The sequence below is a fragment of the Sciurus vulgaris genome (assembly GCF_902686455.1).
Source record: "Sciurus vulgaris genome assembly, chromosome: 15".
In the NCBI taxonomy this organism is placed as follows: Eukaryota; Metazoa; Chordata; class Mammalia; order Rodentia; family Sciuridae; genus Sciurus; species Sciurus vulgaris.
In genome coordinates, this window is record NC_136476.1 from 38240903 (window position 1) to 38268188 (window position 27286).

At 39.3% G+C, this 27286-nt stretch overlaps 1 protein-coding gene across 5 annotated transcripts in view; it reads right to left on the reverse strand.

Moving 5' to 3' along the window:
* Positions 1-26452, reverse strand: part of SLC24A2 (solute carrier family 24 member 2) — a 224987-nt gene extending 198535 nt beyond the window's left edge. For 2 of the 5 annotated variants that reach the window (XM_079113192.1, XM_079113193.1), the window contains exons 1-2: positions 26132-26450; positions 23023-24100 (exon numbers count right to left, since the gene is read on the reverse strand). In XM_079113192.1, coding sequence (XP_078969318.1) covers positions 23023-23952 — 930 coding nt within the window. In that variant the 5' untranslated portion in view covers positions 23953-24100; positions 26132-26450. Of the gene's footprint in view, positions 1-23022; positions 24101-26131 lie in introns of all 5 variants that reach the window. The other 3 variants (XM_079113191.1, XM_079113190.1, XM_079113194.1) reach the window with 3 other exon arrangements.
* Positions 26453-27286: the final 834 nt, after the last annotated feature.

The window sequence follows — 27286 nt, forward strand, 5'->3', positions numbered from 1 at the left end:
CTCAACATTAACAATTTAAACTGTTATAAAGGTCAGCAAGTTCATGACTTACCTTTCACCAAGGCAAGCCATCCAAATAAATCCTCAGATTCAGAATAAGGGGGCACATCCCCAGTGGCAGAATGGGACAAAGGATCTACCTGTAGACATGGGGTCTGCCCCACTCATTGTCTTCCCAGGAACATAGTCCACTTTTCTAAGAGTCAGTTTCTCCATGAAATCATCTCTGTAAATGTCCTTCTCCAATAGGCTGAGTCAGTCTCAGTAAGGATCATGATGGACACAGGACTTGGAGGGTGAAGGATCCAGTGAGAGCCCAACCAGTCCTAACCTTGGGCATTTCAACCTCTGAACTTTGACCTCCTCTTCAGTGACACAAATGGTGTCCAGCATCTATTCATTGAATAGATGAATATAATTTGAATATGGTTTGTGATTCTCAAGGGTCTACTGTGATTAAAGTCTTGGTCCTCGAAGTCGTGCTATTTGGAGGTAGTAGAAATTTATTTCACTTCAACTGTGCCCTTGTAAGAGACTGTAGGACCCCAGTCTCTTTCTGCTCCTGGCTCAAGTTGTAATCACTTGCTTGTTCCAATGTGTGCCCCACCATCCACCTCTGGCATGGACTTTCACTGGAACTTATCTGGTTTAAGTGCCATGCCCTTGAACCTCCCAAACTGAGGTAATTTTTTTTTCTTTTTAAGTGTCTTATGTCAGGTATTTCATTATAGTGATGAAAAGTAACCACTATACATGATTTTCTAAACTTCAGAAGTTGAGAAATCAAACAATGACATTTTCCAGCTTCCCTTGCAACTAGGGCATAAGATGTTATGTAGGTTTATTCATTTTATACTGTCAAAGTAGTTTTAGAAGAAGGAATCAGGGTAGGGTACTGTTTACGCTCTTTCTTCTGACAATCAAGGAGAAGAGTTTTATTCTTAAAAGTTTGTTAATCTATGGCATTTAGTAACTAGGATCATAAACACTGAGAAGCAAGGTACTGGGGGTTTGTTACAGAATGTAACTGTTTCAGTGGTAGCTTCCTGATTCCTAACCGTCCTGACTATGAAGGAAGGTGGAAGCAGTAGCTCTTCAGGCAGGCCAGTCTTCTGAATGGTCTCAGAATCATTCCTGTAGCCCTAGCCGGCTCCTCCAACCCTCCCAATGAATGTGTAAGTTTCCAGTTCCTTATTAAACCTCTTTCTCTCTTTAAAAATAAGAGTGTTTTCTATTTTCTGAAACTGAGTCTAGACTGCTACACATCTCCATCCTTCAGCATGGGTATAAGGACCAAAAGACTCAGGGAAGGCAGCAGAGCAGAGCAGTTAAGAACATAAGCTCTAGGCTCAGATGGACTGGGCTTAAATGCTGGTCCTGGCTTTTTCTTGCTTTGTAACCCTGAGCAAGTTCTTTAATCTCTGCTTCTTATGTGATGGGGTTATTACAGGATTACATGAGATAATACATGTAGAATCTTCGTCCCAATGGTTGGTTCCCAGTATAAATTCAATAAATGTTAGTTTCTTCTTGCCCTGAGTTCCCATAGACACTCCAAATACTTCTGTTACAGTATTTCATCACATTGTTTCGATTAGTCCACTGAGAGCACAAACCCTGTCTGTAATGTGCAAGTAAAAAGTGTAGGAATATTCCAAATTTACACCAAAGTGACTCAGGAGTAACCTTAAAGGAAAACTAAAAAATGATTGTAATGATTCAATGAAAGTATAATTATCTCCATTGTACTCTGTTATGAAAATACAGGGTCAAACAGTGGCTGGGTGTGGAACTATAGTAAGAGGCAGACTTGGCCAAGCCTGCTCAGGGGTAGAGGAAACCTTGGCTGAGCAAATGGCTCCTTTTTCCTCAGTAAGGTCATCCCTGCTGCGGGTGAGAATCTGTCAAGCTGTTTTAGCAAAGTCACACTTCTAACATCCACCACAATGCCCTAATCTGGCTCCCCATTTTGTCATCCAGACCCAATGTGCTGGTCAGATCAGTCAATTTGACAGTTTAATTTCTTATTGTAAATTAATAGATTGTCATCCTGATTATTATAATATTGCTGCCTACATACTTGCCTACAGGCATACAAGAAGCTGATTTGAGTTTTCCATTCAGTTTTAGAGATGTAGCTATTATTGTGTTTTAATGGGTCCTAATTGGATTTGTACTAATAAACAGCAGTCATAATGAGCTTCGTTACTACAAGTCCATCTCTAAGAGAATCTCTTTGCAGTGAGTCACAGCACAGGCTTTTGATCCCACTGGGCTGAGACCATGGCAAAGTCACCAAGTTACCTGCTACCTGCCTCCAGTGCTCTGTGGCCAGCTTTAACCTTCAGACTTGAGTATCCAAACTGTATACAATGATCTGCTTTTATGTCTGTGAGTTCTTGATGTGCAGTGAGCATTTCTTAGTCTGTTTTTCCTCCAAATGCCCAACTGAGTGCCAGACACATACATAGTTGATAGGTAATAAATATTTGATGAAGGAATCCATAAACAAATGGATGTGTCCTTCTGCAGAGGAGCTAAAAAAAAAAAAAACTGTAGAAACAAAGAGGAAAATAAAACAATTCCAAAGGGACTCCAAAAAGAGGTGAATCACAAGCTTAAATATTCTATGATGATTCTTGAAAAATACTCAAAGCTTAGCTATTGACATTCTAACATTTTAGATAGTTTTTTATACAATAGTATCATTGATGCATGAGTTTTTTATTGCAGCTCTAACACATCACTACAAATCTCAAAGCTTATAACAACATCCATTTATTTTCTCACAGTTTCTATAGGTAAGAAGTCCAGGCACAACATAGCTCAGCAGGATGTCTGCTTGGGCAAACACATCATATGACAACTAATTCAGCCTTGGAAGGCTCTAAAGATTATCCTAAGGTTCCAGATTATTCTGGAACTAAAAATCCCACACTTTATCTGGTTATGTTTCTGAGTAGACTCTTTGAAAGAAGTCTCAAGTCTGTTCACTTCACTCAGGAAATGATTACATTTCTGTAGTCCTTCTAGCAAATGCCCAAATTCAGCAAAGACTATAGGAAGTAAGGGGTGCATGTGGTATCTTTAATGTATAAAACTAGAGCTTGGAATCCATGCTTCAGGCTTCTACTATAGCTTCTTAAAAACGGAAATATCTATTTCAAAATTATGGAGTCATTTCATTCAATTTTCCAACTTATAATTGAAACATTTGACTGGCTAGATGATGACAGATTATAAATTCCTTGAGGGAAGGACACATCTTGCTTATCTCTGGACCTCAAGAGCCAAGTGTGGGGTATATAATGTATTGAGCACACTGAATGTGTGAGATATTTGAGAGTTATGGGTAAAAGTAAACATGGCAGTAAAACACATGACTGAATAAAACAATTGGCAATAATTTAAAAATGTCACTGGTTCATGCTTACTTGAAAAAGAAAGAAAAAATTTTATTGTGTGTTTTCCCTTTTCCTCCTCTTCTCCTCTCTCCTTTTTGCTTTAAATAATATTAATCTAAAATGCTAGGAGGTTATTTTTTTTCCTTTGTTAGCAAAAAAGATATGAAATAGAAATATTGCACCAATAGTTATAAGGTAGCTTAAGGAAAAGATTAGGACCAGAATTAAATAAAGAAACTTCTGAAATACCCACAATGTATCACTGGAATTTCCTAGATTTTGAAAATCACATGCAATCCAGTTAACATCTTGAGAGAGATCTGAACATACCAACAGAGAGATTGAAGAGATTTCACTGAATTTGTTAGGATAATTTTAATATCAAGCAATAAGCTTACAGAGCATGAAAGAAAATAACTTGTGACTGTCTGGATTAATCTGGTGAAGACCAACACAAAAAGGCCCAAGGACCCTAGATTCCCATCCTATCACTCTTCTTTGCTTGTTTGCATAAGTAGGTCTTCAGCCCTCCTCTGGAAGAGGGAGAGAGATACACCCATAAATAACCTGTTTGTGGGGTCAGAAAATTACACTGTACTTTACAATTAGGACTATTCCATATGGAACTTTAACCTTTCCTTGTTTGCTTCCATTAGGTCTTTAATTTAAAAGCACACATAAGATTTAGAATAGAATGTCAAAAATAAATTCCTCTTGCTATTAAGGAACAAGGGTTCATAGTTTCCTTCTGTTTGCCCATGGAACTAGGAGGTCCTACGGGGGAAGTATATATCTCACAGGCTGTTCAATGGGGTTAGCTTGTGCAGGTGAAAGGGCCCAGCAGGAGGAGGACCTTGCCATGTTTGGCTTGTTTTTTTTTTTTTAATAAAAGATAATTCCTTTTAAACAGCATTAAATCCAACACCTTAATCAAGGAAGTTCTTTTCTCCCAGCTTATCACTGGTGCCTGTCAATAACTCCTGCTAAACAGGAAGCTGGAGCTGAAACACATCATCTGTCCTCCTTGACTCAGGAGCTCCCCCACACACACTGCAATGCACCTCTCCTGAGGTTCTGGGAGGGTGCAAAAGTGCTTGCACAGCCCTGTGTGGGAAGATAGCATAGCAGTGTGCAGCCAATCGATCGATCAATGCGAGGACATTCCTTGCCAAGCAAAGGGAAATAAAGAACAATTAGCTTACTCTGTGATCCTGCTGTTTACAAAGAAGATCAAACAAAAGACAATGACAAACAAGCCCCTGGACCAGGAATACAAAGCTTAGGGCTCCTATTTAGCTTCTGATTGCCATATGGTAGGTAGCAAGTTGGCAAAACTTAAATACTGGAGGACCTTGTTTTGAATTTCCACAACCATATCTGGTCTCTCGGTATAGTCATCCAACTCACCCACAGATTGTGGCTGGCATTTTACCCATTAAACATTATGATCTCCATCACCATTTAATAACGAGATTGGACCCGATAAGATTAGAGAGCCGATTTAGATTCTGCACAGCGATTCTGCCAGCTTTTCAACTACAAAGTAAATTTATGGATTGAAGCCTCTGAAATTATCCCATAAAAGCAGAGCTATAAGCAATATTCTTTAGTCACTTCACAGGAACAAAGTGTTTGGAGGAAAATGGCAGCACTGTGGCCATATGGACACTTTTCCTTAAATGATGAAAAATTGAGAATGTAGAAACAGATCATTTAAAATAATTGCTGTATCCTTTTAAGTGAAGCATACTCTGGTTTCCCTTGGTTTTGACATCAATCAATCATTCAATAATTATTCACTGAGCAGCTATTACTCTGCATATGCTCTTAGGCATTAGGGATTCATGTGTGAACAAAAGAAATTTCTACCCTAATGACCCTTTTACTTCACTAACTTCTATGTTTCTACTATAAACCATGTATCGCCTAACTGAGGTTCCTGAGGGAATGAAGAAGTCATCCTTTAGGTTATCAACCTGCATATAAATGCTTTGTTATATCCAGTGGTCTTTTTTGTTTTTTTGCAGTATTGGGGATCGAACTCAGGGCCTTGCACTTTCAAGGCAAGCACTCTACCAGCTGAGCTATCTCCCCAGCCCCTCCAGTGGTCTTTTTTAGTAAGGTAAGTTAGCATCACTCTGCTTCTTGGCTTCCCAAAATGTTCAGATTTTTTGCAACTCAATCTGAACCATGCAACTTTATTTTGATGAATGTTGGTGTGATAGATGATTTTCGTTATTCATCAAAGCATTTTTCAATCGGATTTTGGGAATCTGTTGCTTCCTGTTTTAATGAGAAAATAGAAACAAGAACCTCCATGAATCCTACCAATAGGATCCTGACCTGCAGCTCTGTGGTTACCAGGCTTCCCTCCTCCTGTGCAGCGCTCACCAGGCCCAGCCCCTGCACTTGTGTATGGGACAATACACACAAGTATGTTCCTCACTTACTCAAGAATTCTGTGCCAGCAATTCACTCTTCTCTGCATGGTTGAATCTCCTTCTGCTCTGTCATTCCCATTTCCACAAGATGTGTTATTATTTTTTCCACTTAAAAAATCTCTCTCGACCCTCCATTTTCTTCCAGCTTCTAGGATTTGTTTGTTCCCCTTTATAAATGCCTCCTATTCTTGGACCCACCTCACCAGGGTTTCACCCCATCACTTCATCATCACTTCATCAATACTGCTTTTGCCAAGCTACCAATGACCTCCTCATTCAACTGCTAAATTCAATGTACAGTTTTCTGTCCTCATCCTACTTAGTCACTACCTGACACAATCACTCCCTTTCTTTGAGCTACTTTCCTCCTTCAGCTTCCTCATTCATTGGCTTGGGTTTCTCTTTCCTCAGTATCGACTGCTGTCCTTTGCCGGCTCCTTTGCCAGCTCCTCATTTCCCTGTCTCAGTGCTAAGAGCCTCACAACTCACTCTTTAACCTCTTTGCTCACTCCTGGGTGAGTTTATTCAGGTCCATGACTTGATGGACTATCTGTGGTTTCTAGATTTAAAAACTATCTCATAATTTCTGAAGTTGTATTTTTTGTTTGAATTCCAGACTTACATTCGACTATATCTCCATTTAAACATTTAACCATTGAGATCTCCAACTTAAGGCCGAATTTGAACTAGCTTATCTTCCATTGGAAACCTGCCTGTCCTGAAGTATTCTCCATCTCAATTAAGGGCAACTCCATTTGTCCAGTTACATGAGGCCAAAAAACTTGGTGTCATCCTGATTTCTGTCTCTATTGCTCTCTGTATCTAACACATCTAACCCCCTGGCAATGCTGTTAGCTCTACTTTCAAGATATGTCCAGAATCTGATCACTTCTCTTTGCCTCTGTTGGTACCACCTTGGCCAGGCCACCAGAATCAGTCCCCTGGAAGATGGCACCTATGTCTGAATAAAAGAGTCACTCTGCTGATGCCCTTAACTCTATGACCAGTCTTGACAGTCTAACTGCCTCTAACACAGGCCACACTGAACATGATTCAGATTTTCTCAAAGTTTCTTAATAACTATATGTCACTCTTTTGCCCACAGGTACCATGAGAAGATGAAGTACTGTGATTTGACTTTCTACTTTCTGATCACAGATATATTCCTGTGTGTTGTTAAAGTTCTTCTGTTCTTGTTGCCATGGGCTATCCTACGGATGTGGACAGCAGGGCTGTGGTATATGTGAGACTCATGGGTATATGGTTAAGGATGGAGCAAAGCCCATGTTGCACTCTCTAAGTTGTGAGCCACTGTATCTGCCCATCCCGAGAAGAGGGCATCTTTTTCTTTGCACAAAGATGCCTGCTGCCCATCATGTCCTGCATTTATGTGTGTGGGTGTGTCTAATAGGACTGCTCAGAACAGGGGGCCTTTTAAAGTCTGTTTCAAGACATTGAAGAGTTCAGTAACAGGTTTGGCTTTCTCTGTGCATGTGGAAGTCTACTTGACTCAATACCCTTCCAATTCCCACCCCATACAGACTGCATTTGCTGCTTATGATTTCTTATTGGCTGGAAAGCCAAGCAGACTGACTTGTTTGAATTCTGGATATGATGAAAGTAAACAGACGCTAACAACAAGGCTTATGAAGTGATGTAACTGCTGGGTGCACCGCCAGTAATTCCAGCGGCTCAGGAGGCTGAGGCAGGAGGATTCCAAATTCAGAGCAGGTCACAGCAACTTAACAAGGTCCTAAGGAACTTAGTAAGATCCTACCTCAAAATAAAAATATTTTTAAAAAATAAAGGTCTGGAGATTTAACTCAGTGGTTAAGCATCTCTGGGTTCAATCCCTGGTACAAAAAAAAAAAAAAAAAAAAAAAAAAAGTGGTATAAGTGCCTCAAACATTGATCTTCTGACAGTTTCTGACTCTACAAGGGTCTCTCTGCTTAGGATCTTGATTCTGAATGAGAAATTTCTGGATAAATGGAAGCTCATGAGATTAAAATCATACCCATATATATTAATTTCTCAAGATCATTACCCAAGCTTTTTAAAAGGATATTCACATCAGAGCAACCCTTTCTATAAAGACTATTTGAACCCTACACTAAAATGTGCTTAAAGTCAATCTGATCCTATTTCCTAGTATCTTCCTTAGCCCTTGCCACTGCCTTGTGTCTGAAGTTTAGGTCTGACATGGCTTAGCTGGAGATTCACTCCTGTTGCCTCATCAATTACCACACTGCCTTGAGAAGCAAGGGGAAAGTATCCACTCCCATTTCTTGATGTAGAAAACTGGGGACAGATCAATGAATAAAGAACTCATGAACTGTTTTTAGATTTTAATGAAATAGGAAGAATGTAAAAATATTTTAAAATATGGAATAAAGAAACTAAAAACCTGACCATTCAGTGAGTCAGTACAATTCTCAGACAGACATTTATTTCCCAGGATTGATTACGTTAAAAGAGAGAAGAATAGCGCATAGCACATCACAAATATTTAATGTTATTTTTTTGAAATGGTGAAGAAAATAGCTCTTTAAATCTGTATAACCCAACTAGAGGACTTTAAGAATTTTAATAAGAGACCCCATGCTGATAATATTTTTAAACAAGCTGTTCAACTACTGAAGGTTCATTCTGTGATCTTCATTTTTAAGAGACTGAACTGAAATGGTGGTATGTACTCTAGGTGCTGTTTTACTAAAAATAAATAGCCCAAAGCATGTACTGGAGCCACTGAGAGGAAAGGGGCATGGCTCGGTCATATTATGTCGCAGAGGTGCTGGTCCAAGGTGACTGAAGGTTGCTAGCAATAGCCCTTATTTGGTGCTAGTCTCCCAGAACCACTTAGTGAAGTGGAGATAGTGTTGGATAAATTTTTAGCCCAATTTATGATTCTCCACCAGTAGAGCATGTGGTGCTACTTCCCAAAGCACTAAATTCTTCCTCCTACAGCACAACACTATCTTGTCTTGTTCTATTTATTTTCCTTAAGTATGTGTGACTTGCAGAGCATTAGCACATCAAAAACATATGTTTCCTAAGCCTGTTCTCACATCTCACCTTCACTTAGACTTTCAAGGTCAGAGCTATTTGTGGATATCCACTTAATTGGACTTAAAATAAAAGGCAGCAGAAAATAGTAGATTCGTAATGGCCCTTCATCGTAAGCATAAAAAAAGCAGTCTAGCTCATCTGAATGCCATTTAAAGAAATCAGCCTCTTGGTCAGGGCCACAAAATTCCATCCACCAGGTCACCAGTTACTATGCAGCTGATGCAAGCCAGAGCAATGAAGAGGATGTTTCCTGGGCCCCTTGGAAACCACCAGAACTTTGAATCAATTGTGCATTAAAAGCATAATCATCTCTTTACCCTCAGAATGTGCACACTAATCAGGTTCGTGGAATTAGAGCTCATACCAGACAGTGATGGAGTAGATCATTATTGGAATTGTTATTATTTACAGTATATAGCTCCATATATTTACAAAGCTTTGTCCAAAACCAATCAAATGTGCCTAGGGCCTGGAATGGGAGGGGTTGCATGTATCAGGAGAGTGGGTAGGTGAACAGATTGGCCCGGATGTACAAAGTTAAATACCAATGTCAGACAGCAAATTAGGCAAAGTTCACACTGAGAAGTGAAGGACTGTGGCCCAACTGCTTTACTGAGAGGGCTTCTGGACAAGAAGCAGGGAAGGGGATTTGATGGTAAAAAATTCTCTTAGATGAGACAGAGAAAAACAAAGGGGGCAAAGAAGGATGATACAGCAACCAGATGACCAACATCCTGGGGCCAGTGTGCAAGTAGATTTGCATTTCTGGGTTCTCCTTACTCAGGAAGTCCTGGGCCCCAAATGACTCTGGGATCCTCCCCGAGTCCTTAGCTTCAAGGAGTTCAAGCTATTCTCAAGGCCAACGTTTTCCCAATTCTGCCAGGGAGGAGGCAGCTTCAGGGTTGATCCAAGGGTTCAAAACCACTCTCTAGATATGTCTCAAGAACAATATGAAATAGTTTGGATCCCTAGAGGTTCCCCAGTTGAGGAGCTGCTCCCTCGGTGGAGCACCCCTCCTAACAGCATACAATGGCAGAAAGTACCAGTAAGTCATATATCTGATAAAGGACTGGTAACCAGAATATATAAAGAATTCATAAACTCAACACTAAAGCAAATAGCCTGATTTAAAAATAGTCAAAGGATTTGAATAGACTCTTCTCCAAAGATATACAAATGTTCATAAAAAGATGCTTTGCATCATCCATCCATCAGGGAAATGCCAATCAAAATCACACTGAGGTGCTACTTCATACCCATAAGGAGAGCAGTCAAAAAAAGATAATAAGAAATGTTGGCAAAGATGTGGAGAAATTGGAACTCTCACATATCATTGGGAGGAATGCAAAATGGTGCTGGAACTTTGAAAAAATAGTTTAGCAGTTCTTTAAATGTTAAACACAGAGTTAGCATATGGCCCAGCAATTCTGTTCCTAAGTAGATAACAAAGAATATCGAAAATAAAGGGCTGGGGAGATAGCTCAGTCGGTAGAGTGCTTGCCTTGTAAGCACAAGGCCCTGGGTTCAATCCCCAGCACCACAAAAAAATAAAAAGAAAAGAAAAGAAAATATACATCCACACAAGAACTTTTAAACAAATACTCATTGCACCATTATTTATAATGATCCAAAAAGGTAAACAATCAAAATACCGATCAGTTGATGAACGGACAAAAAAACAGGTGTTATCCATGTAATGGGATACTATTTGACTATAAAAAGGGGTGAACCTTAAAAACTTTATGATAAATGAAAGAAGCCAGACACAAAAAGTCAAGTATTATGAGGTTTCATTTAGATGAAATGTGCGGAATAGATCTGTAGTGACAACATCGATTAGTGGCTACTGGGGAGTGGGGGGAGGGAGGAAGCGGGAGAGACTCCTAGTGGGTCTCAGGTTTTTTTGGAGGATGATTAAAATGTTCTACAATTAGTGATGATGGTTACATAATTCTGAATATACTAAAAAAAAAACTGCTTTGTATTGTATACCTAAGGTGAATGCTGTGGTACATGAATTAAATCTCAAAAGAGCTATTATAGAAAAGCTAATAGAGAAACACTATGTGATACTAGAAGACAAGGAAAACTATTTAGGACCACAGCTGGAATAATCTGACTTTCGGAATAGAAGACCCTTATCTTCCCTCACACCCACACTTGCAACCTGAGGGCACTGGAGGATTTCTAATTGCTTCTGATTTTTAAAGTAGAAATTCATTATTTTCATTTGACTTTCATACAGAAGCCACCACATTTTATGACTGACCTCTCTAGATACTTATCATGTCATCACTCCCATGATCGACTTCTTGAAGCATTAAATGCCCTTTCCCCTTCTACTCATGACCCTGAGCTCGGTACTGGCTACTGCATGGACCCAGTGCGTTACCAAATCAAGGGGTGGTTCAATCTGAGAAAGAAAACGCAGATGCTAGCAAACCAACACAAAGTATGGCTGTGATGAGATGGACATGTGAATAATTAAGCACTGATGACATATATGAGAAAAAGGAAATACAACTTTAGGGCAGCAACAGGAGGGCTTGAGATAATTTCATGGTTGAGAGAGGTTCCATTTGCCAGATAGGAAAACTGCTTCTCTCTTAATCCTCTGCAAGAGTAAAGGGAGAGCAAACTGAGGTCCAAACATTGAGGGTTTGACTATTAGGGGTTAGTTGAGGGAACTACATATTCATATGGCTGCAAGGGTGGGACAGAGAGGGGGTGTCTACAAAGTAAGGAAAACACTGTGGGGAAAGAGAGCAGACCAGCAGAGAGGGAAGGGAATCAGAGCAAAAGAGACTGGGAGTAGAACATCTTGGGTGGATGGTGATGGCGGTGGTGGTGTGGGGTGGTGGGCTGGTAAATATTTTTCCTATTCAATCTTATCCAAAATTCATAGCCTCCCTATGAAGAAAATTCTATATTTTCTTAAGGATCAGCTTATATAAGCCCAAAGAGGGTTAAGTAACATGCGCAAGATCACACAACCAGGAAGGTGTATTCTATCCCAGGCCTCAATAACACACAATTCCATGGTGGGGAACCTTAACCAACACATTACCTCTCAGAAAACACAGTAACAGTTTTCTAGAACATACCAATGCTCAGTGTTCTCCACAGGCTAAAAATAATAGAATGGCACAACACATAACCTGACTGCTATCAGGTACAGGGAAAAATGAACCTGAGTTCAAATGAGCCTACTTGAGAGCTGGCACAATAGATGACAAGTTGTGCCTAAGATGAACCTACTCTACCTGCAGTGTGCTTGTCCAATTCCGTGTCCATCAAGCAGTAAAAGAGAAAGCTACTTGCAGAACACCACCAACTCATTGGCCCTTTCCAAGAAGGTCCTACAGGGTGGTAAAGAAGCCCTATTACCTTTCAAAAGGAACTTACTTTCTTTCATTGGAATTCTTAGTGGAAAAAGCCCTTCTAACAGGGCAAATTCAGGGCTTGACTAGGTAATGACTTGTCAATCCATCATTACACACAAGTATACAGTTGGCCTTCTGTACCCATGGATTCAACCAACAGTGGAGTGAAAATATTAAAAAAGAAATTGTGTCAGTACTGAACACATATACAGTTTTTTTCTTGTTATTGTTTTCTAAACAATACAGCTAACAATACAGCATATGCTGTATTAGGTATAGATAACCTAGAGAAAATTTAAAATATATAGGAGGAGGTATGTAGGTTATAAGCAACACTAGGACATTTTATGTAGGGGACTTGAGCATCCTCAGATTTTGGTACCCTGTGGGTCAATGGAACCAATCCTCCATGGATACAGAGGGATGACTATTCCCATTCACAGAGTACAGAGTTATCAGAGTTGCTGGGGACCTTAGAGATAAACTGGTTTATATGCTTGGTACAGGGATATGCAGCCAGTTTGTGGGATAAAAAGAACTCCATTTCTCCAGGCTCGGTCCCTGCCAATGCATGATTTTGAGTGCATCCTTTAAAGCTGTGAACACAGCATTAAATATGGCCTCATGCCCAGACCCTTTCCAAAACCACCAATTTTACCAGTACAAGAACCATGTCTGTATCATTTGGTTTACAAATTCAGTACTTCATAAAAAGGAAACCAACCTAATTGAAATGCAGCTTCAGCCTTCTTGTTGAGGTTCTGCTTCTCTTTGATTTCATAACCTTTCTCTTCACCCACGTTTATTTTCCACCTGATGACAAGCTCACTGGGAACCAAGGATATGTTGAGACTCAGCAAGCTCTTGCTGCAATCTACACTTTCCTTACCTTGCAATCAGTCTATTTCAGAGCAAGAGAGCAATACAAAATTGGTGTGTGTCAGCATCTTAGGATTCCACAGGTATCTACATTGGTCAGAGGGTCAGAGTCACCCAACTGGATATGGATGGTGTGTATGCTTGGGGAGGAAGCTACAATGACATGTGGATCCAGCTCTAAATAACTGAAAGAGTCCCAATTATGAAAATTAGCATCAATTTACATGTACTTAAAGGTCCCTTGGGTTTCATGGTTCAGAATCTATAAACTACAAAAAGAAGTTGAAGATAAGAAACAAGGGTAGCACTAGCCCAAAGCGCACCTTAATTGAATAAGAAAAGGTGGCCCTTCCTCTGGGTAGCCACAGTCCCACACCAGAGTACACAGTTCATCCAGTAGGATGATGTCTGCATTCCTGCTCCTACTCATCCCTCTGATCAGACAGATACCCTTGAGCAGTATACTCCTAGCACAGCTTGGGCAGGGCAGGCCTAATGAGAGGAAGTATGGAAAAAAAAAAAGAAACTTGGTACTTCCAAAAACTAGGGTCATGATCCATTGGGAGGTCATGAAATTATTTTAGAAGGCTCAAACCATTATTTTTAATTATAAGAAATATATGTGCCTTGTCCTTAGATTTTATTTTTACATGTATATTAAATATGTACATATATAAGTCTATGCATACTTTAGATTGAGATGTAAAATACACTTCTTTGTTTCAACTGGTGCATTATAATTATACATAATAATGAGATTCATTATACAATATTCATAAATTCATATAACATAATTTGCTCAATCACACTCCACAGTGCTGTCCCTTTCCCTCCCCCAATTCACTTACTGTACTCTCCTGATCTTCCTTCTATTATTATTATTATTTCAATTAGTAAATTATAATTTTATGTTACAATATACATGTTATATATATTTATACATTATATATAATGTACAGATTTTATTATATTACACATCATTACATACATATATATTATATATGCATGTATATATATTATAAATATGCATATATATAGCTGATTCATTGTGGTATATTCAAACATGAGCATAGTATAATTTGGTAGATTTTGTTCCTCAGAACTTCCCATGCGCTCTCCTTCTTCCTCCTCCTTGATCCCCTTCCTCTATTCTATTGGTCTCCCTTCTACCAATAGTATAAAACATATTTCTTTCTTTGTTCTTCTTTTTTTTTTTTTTTTTGGCACTGGGGATTGAATCCAGGGGGGCTTAATGGAGCCATATCCCCAGTCTTTTTTTTTTTTTTGTATATTATTTAGAGACGGTTTCACTGAGTTGCTTAGGGTCTCGCTAACAATCCTCCAAAGCTGCTGGGATTACAGGCATGAGTCACTGTACCTGGCTGTGTTTCTTAGTGTGGATCGTGGTTAAAAACATTTGAAATCCACTGACTAAAGAGAGTTTGATGTGAAAACTGAGTCCAATTTGAAGGCTTGTTTTGTTTTTTACTCCAAACTGCCCAGTAAGAAGCACTAATGCATAAGAAACTAGTATGCATTTTGGGGTCAGACAGATCCAAGTTCAAGTGCAGTTTAAATACCACTAAATTGGGGCTGGGGCTGTAGCTCAGTGGCAGAGTGCTTGCCTCGAATGTGTGAGGCACTGGGTTCGATCTCTAGCACTGTATAAAAATAAATAAATAAAGGCATGATGCCCATCTACAACTACAAAAAAAAAAATTAAAAATAAATAAATATCACTAAATCTTGGCCTTGGGCAATCGTTTAGTTCCTGATCTGCAGGTAGAGATAATATCTGTTTTCCTCAGAGTGTGGACATAGTAAGTACCTGGTGTAGAGCTCTGCCTAGTTTTCAGATCCCTCTCTGCTCTTGACTTCCGGAAGACCAGCAGGTTCACAATCACCAGCAGGTTAGGGACACACATGTAGCCCCAAGGAGGATTTTCACTGCCAGAAGCCACAAATGCTGAGGAGGTCTAAGGTTCTGCAGTAAACTTTAAATGACATTCCCCCATGCACATTGTTTTCCCATCTGTCTGAAAGGGCTATTTCACACAGCATGCTTAAGCTAAAATTATAGCTTGATCAGGTCAATTAAGTCATTTTAGTGAAAATATTACCTGCAAACCAGTTAAGAAAAAGAAGTAATATGGCTAAGGTTAGTCTCTGGCCTTCTGTTTGAGTAAATATATTAGATTGCTATTTTGGCCCAATTAGAATATTCTGCAGATTAAGTATTAGAGCTTCTGAGTATAGAAATAAACTGAAATCTCAATATATTAGGTCATCTCAAATATATTAGATCTTCTTAATCTATTAGGTCATCTAGGTCAAAGCTCCCTTTTCCAAATGAGCATACTGGAATCCTGGGAGGTAGAAAATTTCCCAAGGTCATATAGCCAGGGAGCATATCCCAGTTCCTGGGAATCTCATTTCCCAACTCCTCTGTCACAGGACTTCTCTTTAACATAATTCACCCATTAAAACAAAAACAAAAATTGCTTTATTTAGGTGGGAAATGTGGGGAAGGATGAGAACTAAAGTTGGTATATATTTGTAAGAGATCTTTGTATGAGTCATCACAGCGAACTTTAAAATTGACACAAAAGACACATAGGAAACAGGCAATCTATAAAAGAAAAACTTAATTTGTTATTAACATATGTTTCAAAGCTCAACCCCCAAATTAAACAGAAATGTAAATTGAAACTAATTAAAATGCTACATTTCACCTTTCAAATTGGAAAACATTGAAAATTATAATACTCAACACTACCAAGTATGTAGCAAGGTGGCAGAAACTTAAAAGGGCTCATAAACTTTGATCTAGAATTTCTGCTTCTACAAAATCAGAAAATCTTGTATACGGCTATTTGTTGTAGCACTTCTTATGGCACTAGTGAAATATCACAATAAATTACAGCACAAAAATGGCTTTCTATATTATAATATAATACTAAACAGCAAATAACATTTTAGAATTTTTTTTTTTTTTTTGGTATCAGGGATTGAGCTCAGAGACACTTAAACATTGAGCCACATCCCCAGCGCTATTTTGTATTTTATTTAGAGACAGGGGCTCACTGAGTTGCTTAGGGCCTTGCTAAGCTGCTGAAACAGGCTTTGAACTGGCGATCCTCCTGCCTTAGCCTCCTGAGTCTCTGGGATTACAGGCATGCACCACTGTAACCCGCAATATTGTAGAATTCTTAATGACATAAAGACATGCTCTTAACAGTCTAAGATTTTTTTAAACTCTTTCAAAATTGTAAATATTCTATATAACTTAAAAATTGTGCATATCCAATACTACTTCAATTTATTTAAATATATAGGTATACATACATGTATATATGCATGTGTATGTGTATATATATGAGACATTTGGAAGAATACATGCAAAGGTTATTTTTGGATGGTGCATAGTTATTTTTGGATGGAGCAATGGAGAGATTATAAGCTATTTAATATTTTGTTTTTAAAGTTTTGATGTGTTTTTATAATCTTGGGCAATGAATATATTGTTTTAATATCTGGATAAAAAAGTATTACTTAAAAGGCAAGTCTAAAATTTAAAGTGGCCCCATAGAATTTCTTCTTAGAATTGCCTCAGAATTGATTTCACTAAAATTTTTGCTGTTGGTAGGGTTTTTGTTGATGAGGAGTGTTACTATCATGGTCAGACTGTGTTAAACATTTTGACCATATAGCAAAATTTTAGGTCAGTGCCATTTGTTTTATGTATTACCTTTTGACAAATCCATGGTCTGAAACACTTATATTTGGCAACATGATGAATTAAACATTCAAGAGAAGCCCTTTTCAATATATTACTCCCTGAAATGTTGGATATTATAGTTTTAATATATTTTTTAAATACCCAATTACGTTAGTGAGGAATTAGGGTTCTAATTCCCTAATTCCAGAACACCCAGTAAGCATAAATCCAGAGGCATCTGTTGTGCTGCTTTGGCTCCCAGGTATTTGCCATTTCCCAGTGACCTAGAGAGTAGGCTATTAGATGCTACAAGGGTAAGACCTGATTCCGGGAGGTAGTTCAAAGATATCTTCTCCCTGGGAAGCTGAGAATCCTGAATGGCTATACTCTTTTTGGGTGAATAAGAAGGAAAAATCTACCTAGCAAAGGTAGAATTTGCCTATTTGGTGGGATGTGCCTATTTTGGTCTTGGTTTTAAGTGGTACTGAGATAGAGAGAGAGAGAGAGAGAAACAGAGAGAGAGAGAGACAGAGAGAGAGAGACAGAGAGAGACAGAGAGAGAGAGACAGAGAGAGAGAGAAGTCTTCCTTGAGAACTGTAGACACAATTTATTTGTGTGGGTTTGAGATCTGACTTCACCTACTACCTGAATAGGAAAAAAAATAAAATCAAACATTTATGTTAGAATGGTTCCAGGTTAGCAGTAATCCCAGGCTCTTAGCAGAAAAGCAATACCTCTGAAGGAATGCACTTAAAACCCAACTGTCAATAAATTCCTGCAAGTAAAGTTGCAAGGAACTTTTGTCCCAAATTAAATCACTAATTTTTAAAATAAATCACTAAATATAAGGAAGCAACAGCACACAGTCAAGATTCAATAAAACAAAAACCAGACTCATGAGGATACTGACACTAAAATTATCAACCATGAAATAGAAAATAAGTGTAATTAATATGTTTAGAGGAATGAAAAAGGCATTAAGAGCACAATGAAGGAGTAAAAAACACGGAAAATCAATTTGGCTAATTTGGAAAAGAGCCACTAAGAATTTGTAGAAATGAAAAATGCAATAATGAAAATCAATAGATGAACTTTAGCAGATTAGACAAAACTGAAGAGAAAAATGGGAAATTAGAAGAGAAAAAGAAATGACCAGAATGAAGATCATAGATAGGAAAAGGGTGAACAGTGAAAAGGAATGGAAGACAGGTCTAGATGGTCCCAGGCACACCTAATGGAAATTCTAGAAGGTAATATAGCGAGAACAAGAGTGTAGAGGCACTAAGCCTCAGAGTCAGGAAGCCCAGTGAGTCACAAGTAGGGGACACAGAAATGAGGCAGACACATCTGACACCCCTGAAGGAAAATGCTGAACAATGAAAACAAAGTGACATTAAGTGTGGACAAAGGGAAAAGATGTCTTACCAGGAGCCACTGTTCACACTGACAGTAGTCTTTTCAACAGTGAAAAAGGAATTCAGACACAGTGACATGTTTTGTTCAAAATGGGAAGGGAACATCATTTTCTTACCCACTAAAACTATCTTTCAAGACCAAAAGTGAAATAAAAAATTAGGAGCATTTACTATTAGTAGAACCTCAATTAAGGAATTTATAAAGAATATGCATCAGGAGCAGAGGAAAAAAAATTTAGGAAAAGATCTGATATGCAAAAAAGGAATGAGGAGGGAAACTGGAAAAACTATGGGGAAATTTAAAAATATTGACAATATAGTGTCAATGACTGATTTGTAGATTAAAAAAAAAAAATCAAAGCTCTACCTCAACAGAACTGCCACAAAACATCAAGGTAAAACATAAATCCTGGATCTTGAATCTTACATAAGAGGGAAGAGGTGGGTTGAGTTAAAATGTTTTAAAAGTCCCAGGTTGCTTAGCTAACGAGTAAGACATTAATTTTGTACTGTGCTAAGTTAAATATACATATTAAAATTTCTAACACAAATACTTAAAAAGGAATAGAATGTATAAATTCAAAACTATTATAGGAAGAAACAGATTTAGGGAAAAATTCAATTAGAAAAAGACAAGAAAAAAACTATAAAAAGAAACCGAAAGATCAGAACAAAACTGAAAGCATGAAAGAGCATGATAGAAAAGAATCCAAACAAAACAGTAATCACAATCAGCAAACTAAACAACCCAGTTAAAAGAAAATGATTGTGAGACAATCTGACATTTTAAACAAAGTTCAGGTATATTCTGTTCACGAGAAATTTATCAAAAAAAGGTGGAAATTTTTAAAAAATGAAAAAAATTAAACCTGCCGAATTCACACTGTAAATGTACGTGTGTTCCCGACAATCAGAGAGGAGCTTAACATAACAATCCCATTCTTTGCTAAATTTAAAATACAAATTATTTTGTTCCATCCAGGCACAACACACACACACACACACACACACACACACACACACCAGTAGGTCAGGGGTTGAGGATGGGACGGTGGAAGGGAAAGGTGAGGAGAGGAGAGGAAAAGTGGAGGGAGGAAAGGAGACAGGAAGGATTGGTGACCGCTTCTTTCCATTGCCTGAAGGACTAACCAAGTTTAGGTCCTCTCTTGCCTCAGGAAACCTGAGCAGTAAGGGGAATGGCCAGAGGCAATTTGAATTTGATGTTCTGAAAACTCCAGGGCTCTTTTGGGTCTCAAAATGCTTCACTCACCCTCTGAGACACATGTAGTTAACTGATGGGATAGTAGAGGAAAACAAAATAAGAAAAATATCACCATGCTGCCTCTCTATGTAAAAAAACATCACATTCACAGGCATCTAGTCAGTGAAGAATTTTAATGCCTAAGTATTCTTTCTTTTGAGGACAGGAAATTAGTCTCCACATTTATCAAAAAAACACATCCTTTTATTTGTATAAGGACAATCTTGCATTCCTTGAAGTTTGAACATTAATTTTACTAATAATTTTACGAGGCTTGGTGGGGGAGGGTTGAATTTACAACACGTGTATTTATAACATTATTTATGATGTAGTACTTTAAATACTTCATTCTATAAAGAATATTTAGTTTTAATTTTGATTTTCTCAAGAATATTAATAACAATTAAAAATGCAAAAACTGCTTATAACTTTTCAAGCATACACACTGAATAAAGGTACACCTAAATTACCAAGGAGTCTGGCTCTCCAACTATCCAGCTTTAGCATCTTTATTTAGATCATTCCCTTTATTAGAACCTGGCCGACTTGCTGTCAGATTACAGTGCCAAGTCTACAAGGTTAAATACCATGGACAGCTGCTTTCTAGGCCAATGACAGACTTGCACGGTAGCAGATCAACGGGATCCCAGCAGTCAGGCCAAGCACTCAGCAAAATATGCTTGGCTGTCCTGAAATTCAACTGCTTTGCATCCTGCAGGATTCAAGTTTATTCCTACCAGGCTAAAATGGATTTTAAGAAGAGGACCCTAGTCATTTATAAAAATATCCTGAAAACAAAAGTCTGTTAGTATAGACATTATTAAACCCCAGTCAAAGGCCTCCTTATTTCAAGCAAAATTCTACAAAATAATTTCAGGACAAAAAAAAAAAATCATTTGGTTATTTCTTTGAAGTTTACAATAATATTTAAACTGTATATATTCATCACTTGTGAATATTGTAATATGAAGGTTATTTCATGTCTCTATGGGGTATGACATTCAGCTTATTAACTCAATGATTTGTTGCAGTAAATTCAATCTTTAAGGTATACTTTATAATCCTCAAATCTGATGTAATTGATTCTTATTCATTTCCATTTAAGAACAGAACATGAAAGGAACTAATATTTATAAAACAATCCATATTTGCCAAAGACTTTGCTAAACACTTAACACTAAGGTCTTCATTTAGTAGTTTCCCCAAACTTATAAAGTAGGTCTTATTATTTTCACTTTCCAAATTAGGAGACTGAGGCTCACAGAGTTGAAATGACTTCTCCAAGGCCACTGGGCTTAATTACATGTCTAAGCTTAAAATCCTTTCCTCCCTGAGTTGAAGCACCAGGACTTCTCCACCATACACCACTATACAACTACTTGGTGCTGAAAGAGAAATAAGATAGTGAACATATCTGGTGGTGGCGGTGGGAGAACCATAAACAGGAGAAATAGTTATGAGTATATCATGCTTTCTTTTTTCATTAGGTAGATCCAGAATTCCCAAATTAAAAAACAAACAGTATTAAGCATAGTGCAAAATTATGGATTGCATAATAACTGCTAAGGAATGTCAGCCTGAATTGCTGAGTAAATTATCAAAAAAATAACACTAGTCACCTAATTGAATAGTTAAAGGTCTTGCCAGAACTACTTTAAAGAATGACTCAGAATTGATTAAATACAGCCTGTAACCTGTATTTAAAAAGTTATTTCCCAAATGCATGAAACTCTCTCCACCCCCACTTCAGAATACAAAATCCTTCCATCTTGTATACACCATTGTATTGCTCTGCAGATTTCTTCCTCATAAATGTTGCCAATACAAGTTTCACAGTAGTGTAACAAAGCAAAAAAGTAGAGTTCTCCAAAAGACTTTCTACTGTTGATATGCCCAAGATATTCATAAGACACCAAATCATGTCCTTGTCTCTAAAATACATATATTTCTTTGATAGTTGTTAAGTACTCTGATTGGAAAAAACCAGACTACTCATGAAAACCAGTTAAATGGGCTTTAGGAGAGGGTTTGAGGGATCTTCCTTTGGTTACCAAGACAGAGAAAGGGAAGAGGCTCCAGGGATGACCCTGTCTTATGCCCTGAAGGATATGTACTCAGTTGTCACATCTGAATGCATGTTTGCAAATATTTTGCTGAATACTTAAGAGTTAGAAAAAAAATGTAGTACAAAACATTTCTCCTTTGCAAGTAATAAACAGAAATATTACTTCTATATTATTTCTCTCTACATTTTCTTTTGTTTGTTTGTTTTCCTGCACTGTGTTTCCATTTCATGACTGCTACAAAAATGATGGTCAATAAAAGTGACTGTTATGTAAATTTAGCTAAAGTAATGAAGTATTTTTTAAATTTTCCTTTTGGAAAAATCTCTTACCCCCTACTCAAATATCTGTTTTGTACATAAAGAGGAATTTTTCCAAATGCTAGTATGAATAATCTGTGTATATATCTGGGTTTTCAGTTTAAAATCACATTCAGAGATGACATTCTTTGTTAGGATATGAATCAAAGCTGCATTATAACACTACATAAAAATTTATTGACTCTGCTTATTCATTATTTTTAAAAATTTTACATTTTTGATGATCAATTTCTATAAGCACTTTCCCCAGGTGAACAGTAGGATTGTCACTATGGTCATTAAAACTTCCTCAAATTCTATAAAAACATGTTGAGTCACATTTCTTGTACAAAAAGGGCCATTGCAATACACACAGGTGGCAGGGCTGGCCATTTGCTCTTTAAATGGTGAATATTGATCAGTTCCTGGTCAAGTGATCTGAAATATTATCTATGGATGGAGGAAAAATAACCATGAGGTTGGGGATGGGCTCAATGGTAGAGTGCTTGCCTAGCATCTTCAAGGCCCTGGTTTCAGTCCCCAGCACTGCAAAATAAAATGGAATTTAAAAAGGAAAGAAAACTAACTATGATCTCTCTAATGACTATACTTGCTGGGCCTCAGGCTGCTGACTTGAAGGTACAACTTTGATGAAGCAAACTTTCTGCCCTAAACATTTTCAAAGAGATGTTTCTTGATAAATGTCCCATGCCCATTTAAAAATCAAAAGTCCTACATTTGTTAGGAACATATACACTTTCTTATGAAAAATAAATCACAAAATCATTAAGCCTCATTTCTTAAAAATAGAAGGCAAGTAAACGCTGAGGCGGCTCTCGGATGCTTATGTAACCTAGATGTACAAATGCTTTTGCTGTGAAGCAAGTAGCCTAAGAACTTGGTAGACGGTTAAAAGAATGCCAGGTTATTTTTTCTTATGCCATGGTAGTTTGGATATCACAAAAGTGCACAATACAATCTGTGATCCACTGCAATCGTAAACACCATCGCATTTATAAAGCTGCAGATCTCAAGACATAATAATTCAGAAATATGGTCAAGAAAAGCAAAAAGTAAACCCCATTACCAACCTTTGCTTGGGCCTCTGGTGCTGTCACCTTGACGACTTTATTGCGATTTATCATTTGCTTCACCCATCTTTCCACTTGGACGTTGAATTTCATGAAAACCACATAGCCAAAATAAGCTGTCAAGAGGAGCAAGCTTTCCCACCACATGATAAAATTATCCAGAAAAAATATAATCAGCATGATCAAGTCAACGATGTAGAAGGACACATCCCGGAAGAGTGGCCACCATGTCAGGTTTAGGATTTCTCTAGAAAACAGAGCACACATGCCAATAACGAAGAGGATATTGAACACTGCTGAACCTACGATTGTGCCTATGCCAACATTGCTGTGAGCAATGAATACCCCTATGAGAGACGTGAAAAGTTCGGGGGCAGACCCCCCTGCAGCCATAAAAGTGGCTCCGGCCACATCATCGGAGATGCCCAGTTTTTCGGTGATGACGGTCAAAGAAGGAACAAAGAACTCATCACAGACAATGGCTAAGGCTACAAACATGTAGATCATTCCTATGACGTGGAGAATGATGGCGCCTCTTCTCCGCTCCTCAAGGGAGAAGATGTCTCTCGGGTAGTCTCCTTGGGCATGGTCTGTGCTATTCTCAGATGTGTCTTCCTGAGAAAGAGGTGGCTGTGGAGTGTAATCCCGAATCTTGTCATTTAAATCTAAGAGAGTTCTTTGAGGGTAACCGTGTGCTACCCTAGGGCCACTGACTACACTGGCTTCCCCTGTGCTCTGTATGTCTGTCTCAGAAAAGGCACTGATTGAAAATGGGACAGTGCTAATGGCCACGAGGCCCATGAGGAGGCCAACGATTCGAATTAACTTTAATTTTTTCCTGACGTTATAATGTCTCCTGTAGCCAGATGGTGATTCATCGGAACACCATTTCTCAAGGAGAGTGACAGTGGTGCTTTGGTGCAGATCCATCCTGGGTCTTCTGGTGGATGTGGTGGTCTTCAAAACTTTAAATTCACCCAGATGTTTGTCATACTTTACTTTTATGGTTAACGGGACTTGTGGGGCGCTTCCGGAGTCAGGGAGTCTTAGGTTTCACAAGAAGTTTTCATCATTTATGCTTAAATAAAACATAAAAAAAGATAAGTATATCATAAAACCTTGTCTTAAAAAAAAAAAAAAAAGAACTTTGCAGATAGGATAAAACCCTGTCCAGCAGTATATCATCATGGATAAGTTACTAAGTTACTAATGCCTCTGTGCTTCTGTTTCTTCATTATAATTATAGCCCCATCACTCAGTAATGGTTTTTATTTTTATTTATGTATTTATTTATTCTCTCTTTCTCTCTCTCTCTCTCTTTTTTTTTTTTTTTTTTGGTGGTGCTTGGGATGAAAGCCAGGACCTACTATATGCTAGGCCACTGCTCTAACACTGAGCTACATCCCCAGCCCCGTGGAATTTCTTTAAGATGAGTAAAACATATGTAGCACTTAGAATAGGAAGGGAAGTGTCACATAGTAGGCACTTACAATCATGTATGCATAAACCCAAATAAGCATTTTGGTAAATTTGATGTTAGGAGAGCTAAGTATAAAATGGAGCCATAAGTATAAAAATTTTATAGACAGAAGTCAGTTTATTCACCTCAAATCATGCAATAAACAACATCCTCTAATAGTAAAAAGATTCCACTTCTTTCAGTCCTACCTAGGTTCTTGACAACTGACAATTATTCGTTGTGTTTTCTTCTAGTCCAATTACATAATTCCCTAGTATAGGTACATTTTCCGGATTTAATCTATCATCTGGAAAGGATTGTGTTTGGGAGGAGGTAATGCTCTTTTTCTTGCACACATAATGATCACAGAATCCTGTTTTTCATGAAAAGTCTCTCCTATATCAGATACAGAAAAGTAGCCCTTTAAAAATGTAAGTAATGTTCTGGTGACATGAACAAGCTGTTTCCTTTTAAACGTCTAGATATGGTTTACAGATAAAGCTTTTTTTTTTTTTTCTTTATAAGCAACCTTTAGTGGTATTTAAAATAGCTTAATCAAACAAATCTGAACGCAGTGAAATAACAAGTAGGCTATTTTGAGACACCAAATGGGTGTTTCATAAACAATATGCAAGTTGCAGCAATACCTCTGTCCACAAAATCTGCCTCAGATAGTTCAACACCGACCCTGTAATAGGCTAGATTTCCGATGCAGAGTTTGTATTCTCTATTCCACTAAAGAGATGGGTAAAATAGCCATAAACAATCACTAATCTACTGAAGATTCCTCTTATTTTAAAAAGCAGCACCCCCCCCCCCACCCTTCATCAACGATTTAATTTTAGAGGCATTCCCTGAGATCATCTCAGGTGTAAAATAAGATAATTAAACACACGCCACTTAAACACCGGGATTAGCTGGAGCTCAGATTTTTAAAGCAGAGCAAAAGTACAAGTCAATCCAGGTTGACTTGCGGCTCCTGAGATAACCCGAACCCGTCAGATTCCAGGCTAGCTGCGGATGTCGACGCTTAGCACCAACGATTAAGCGACTCACAGCGCTCCAGGGATTGTCACAATACCCGGCCCGGGCTACCAGCAGAGACTGACTCAACTCCAGGGGCGCACGATCAGCTCCAGCCTATCTGGGCTTTCCCTGCAAACCCACTGCTCAGCTCCCTGGGATCTATCCACAGGCGAAGTGAGCCCCCAGCCGCGCCCCAACTTTGCCTTGCGTGGTCCCAAACTTTCCCTGGTGGGTTAATAGGAAAATAAAACTAAAGGTCAGACGCTCCACCTGCAAACTGTGAGCTGGGATGCATTTGGAGTGGCTCTTGGCCCGCATCTCCCCGGATTGTTTGTGGGTGGCTGGGAAACAGGAGCGTCCCTCTGCTCATTTCCCCCCAAGTCAGGCCCTGCCCAGTGTCCCCAACTGGAACCAGAAGGGTGGGAGAAGTGGGGGGCTCGGAAACTACGCCCCGGAGCGCAGAGTTGGCTAACTCCTAGCCGGGCCTGGGGCGCCCACATCCACCGCGGAGCCACCTGTGAGCCTGCGGCGCAGCAGCGGGATGCGCGCAATGGGGATCCGGAGACAACCACCACCGCGGCCACCGCGGCTGGAAGCTGGCAGGGCGCTGCCGCCCGCACTTACCGGGATCGGTTCGGAGGACTCTCACAAGCCCGGGGCAGAGCGCGGCCCGCCGCACCGGTCCGCCGCCTTCTCTGGCCCTCCGCCTCGCCTCTCCGAGGCCCGGGCTACGGCTCGCTTTGGTAGCCGGAGCTGGCCTCGCGACGAGACTGAGCCGCGGCGAGCCGGGCGCTCGGCGTCTGGCACTGCCTGCCCCCTGCGGCCCCTCCCTCTTGGCCGTGCGGCGGGAGCCGGGCCGCAGCGCGCTCAGCTCCCTCCCGAGTCCCTGCTCCACGCCTCCTGGGCGCAGAGGCGACGCCCGCAGTCGTCTCTTAGGAGATTTCTCCGCAGTGGGGACGGGGGTCAGGATTAGCTGGCGAGCAAGGGCAGAGAGGAGAGATCGTGTGGTCGGTGACGCGCGCCTGATTCCCAAAGCCTGAAAGTGCTGTCAACTTTGGGGTCATCTATGCTGGGCACCTCTTCTCCAATTATCAGCAAAAATATGATAGGAGTCGTGTCAGTCTTTAGGAGGCGATGTAATATGTAATTGTGGGAAAGATGCCCATTGAAAAAGCACAAAAGCTATAGTACAGGCTATTCGGGTCCAGGTTTTCTGGAGGCTTAGGTTTGGATAGTTGGGACACTGAAGGGTCTTTATTACGTGCGTGATGAGACTAAGACCCAAGAATGGTGTCATTTTGAGCCACTGAGAGGGTTCAGATTTTGCCTCTGGACTTCCAAATTAGTGCTCTTTCCTGCCCTGTCTGGACAGCAAGATCCCCTTGACCATCAGAAATTGGGTCAGTCTTGTTGGGCATTAAAGGCAGGAATTTGGATCAAAGAGTGGGAGAACATGATACAACTCGATGCTGAAGGAAACTCCTTTTACCCAGCCCTGGAAAGTAATCCTCACTACCTGAAGATTTTGAGGCTTTCTGTGCACTGCCCACTCTCTTTGCCCTGGGTCCTTTTCTTACTCTCCACCCCATCAGAGCAGGTTCTTCAGGATCTCAGCTGGGGGGGTGGGGGTAACATCGTTAAAATCCCCAAACTCACTACCCCTGATTTAGAGTATAGCTCTATCCTCAGACCTGTGCGTTTATTCTTACTATATCGAGGGAAGCCTTAGGAACTTAGAACTTGAGGCGAGGCATTCAAGAATATTATTTTACTATGGAT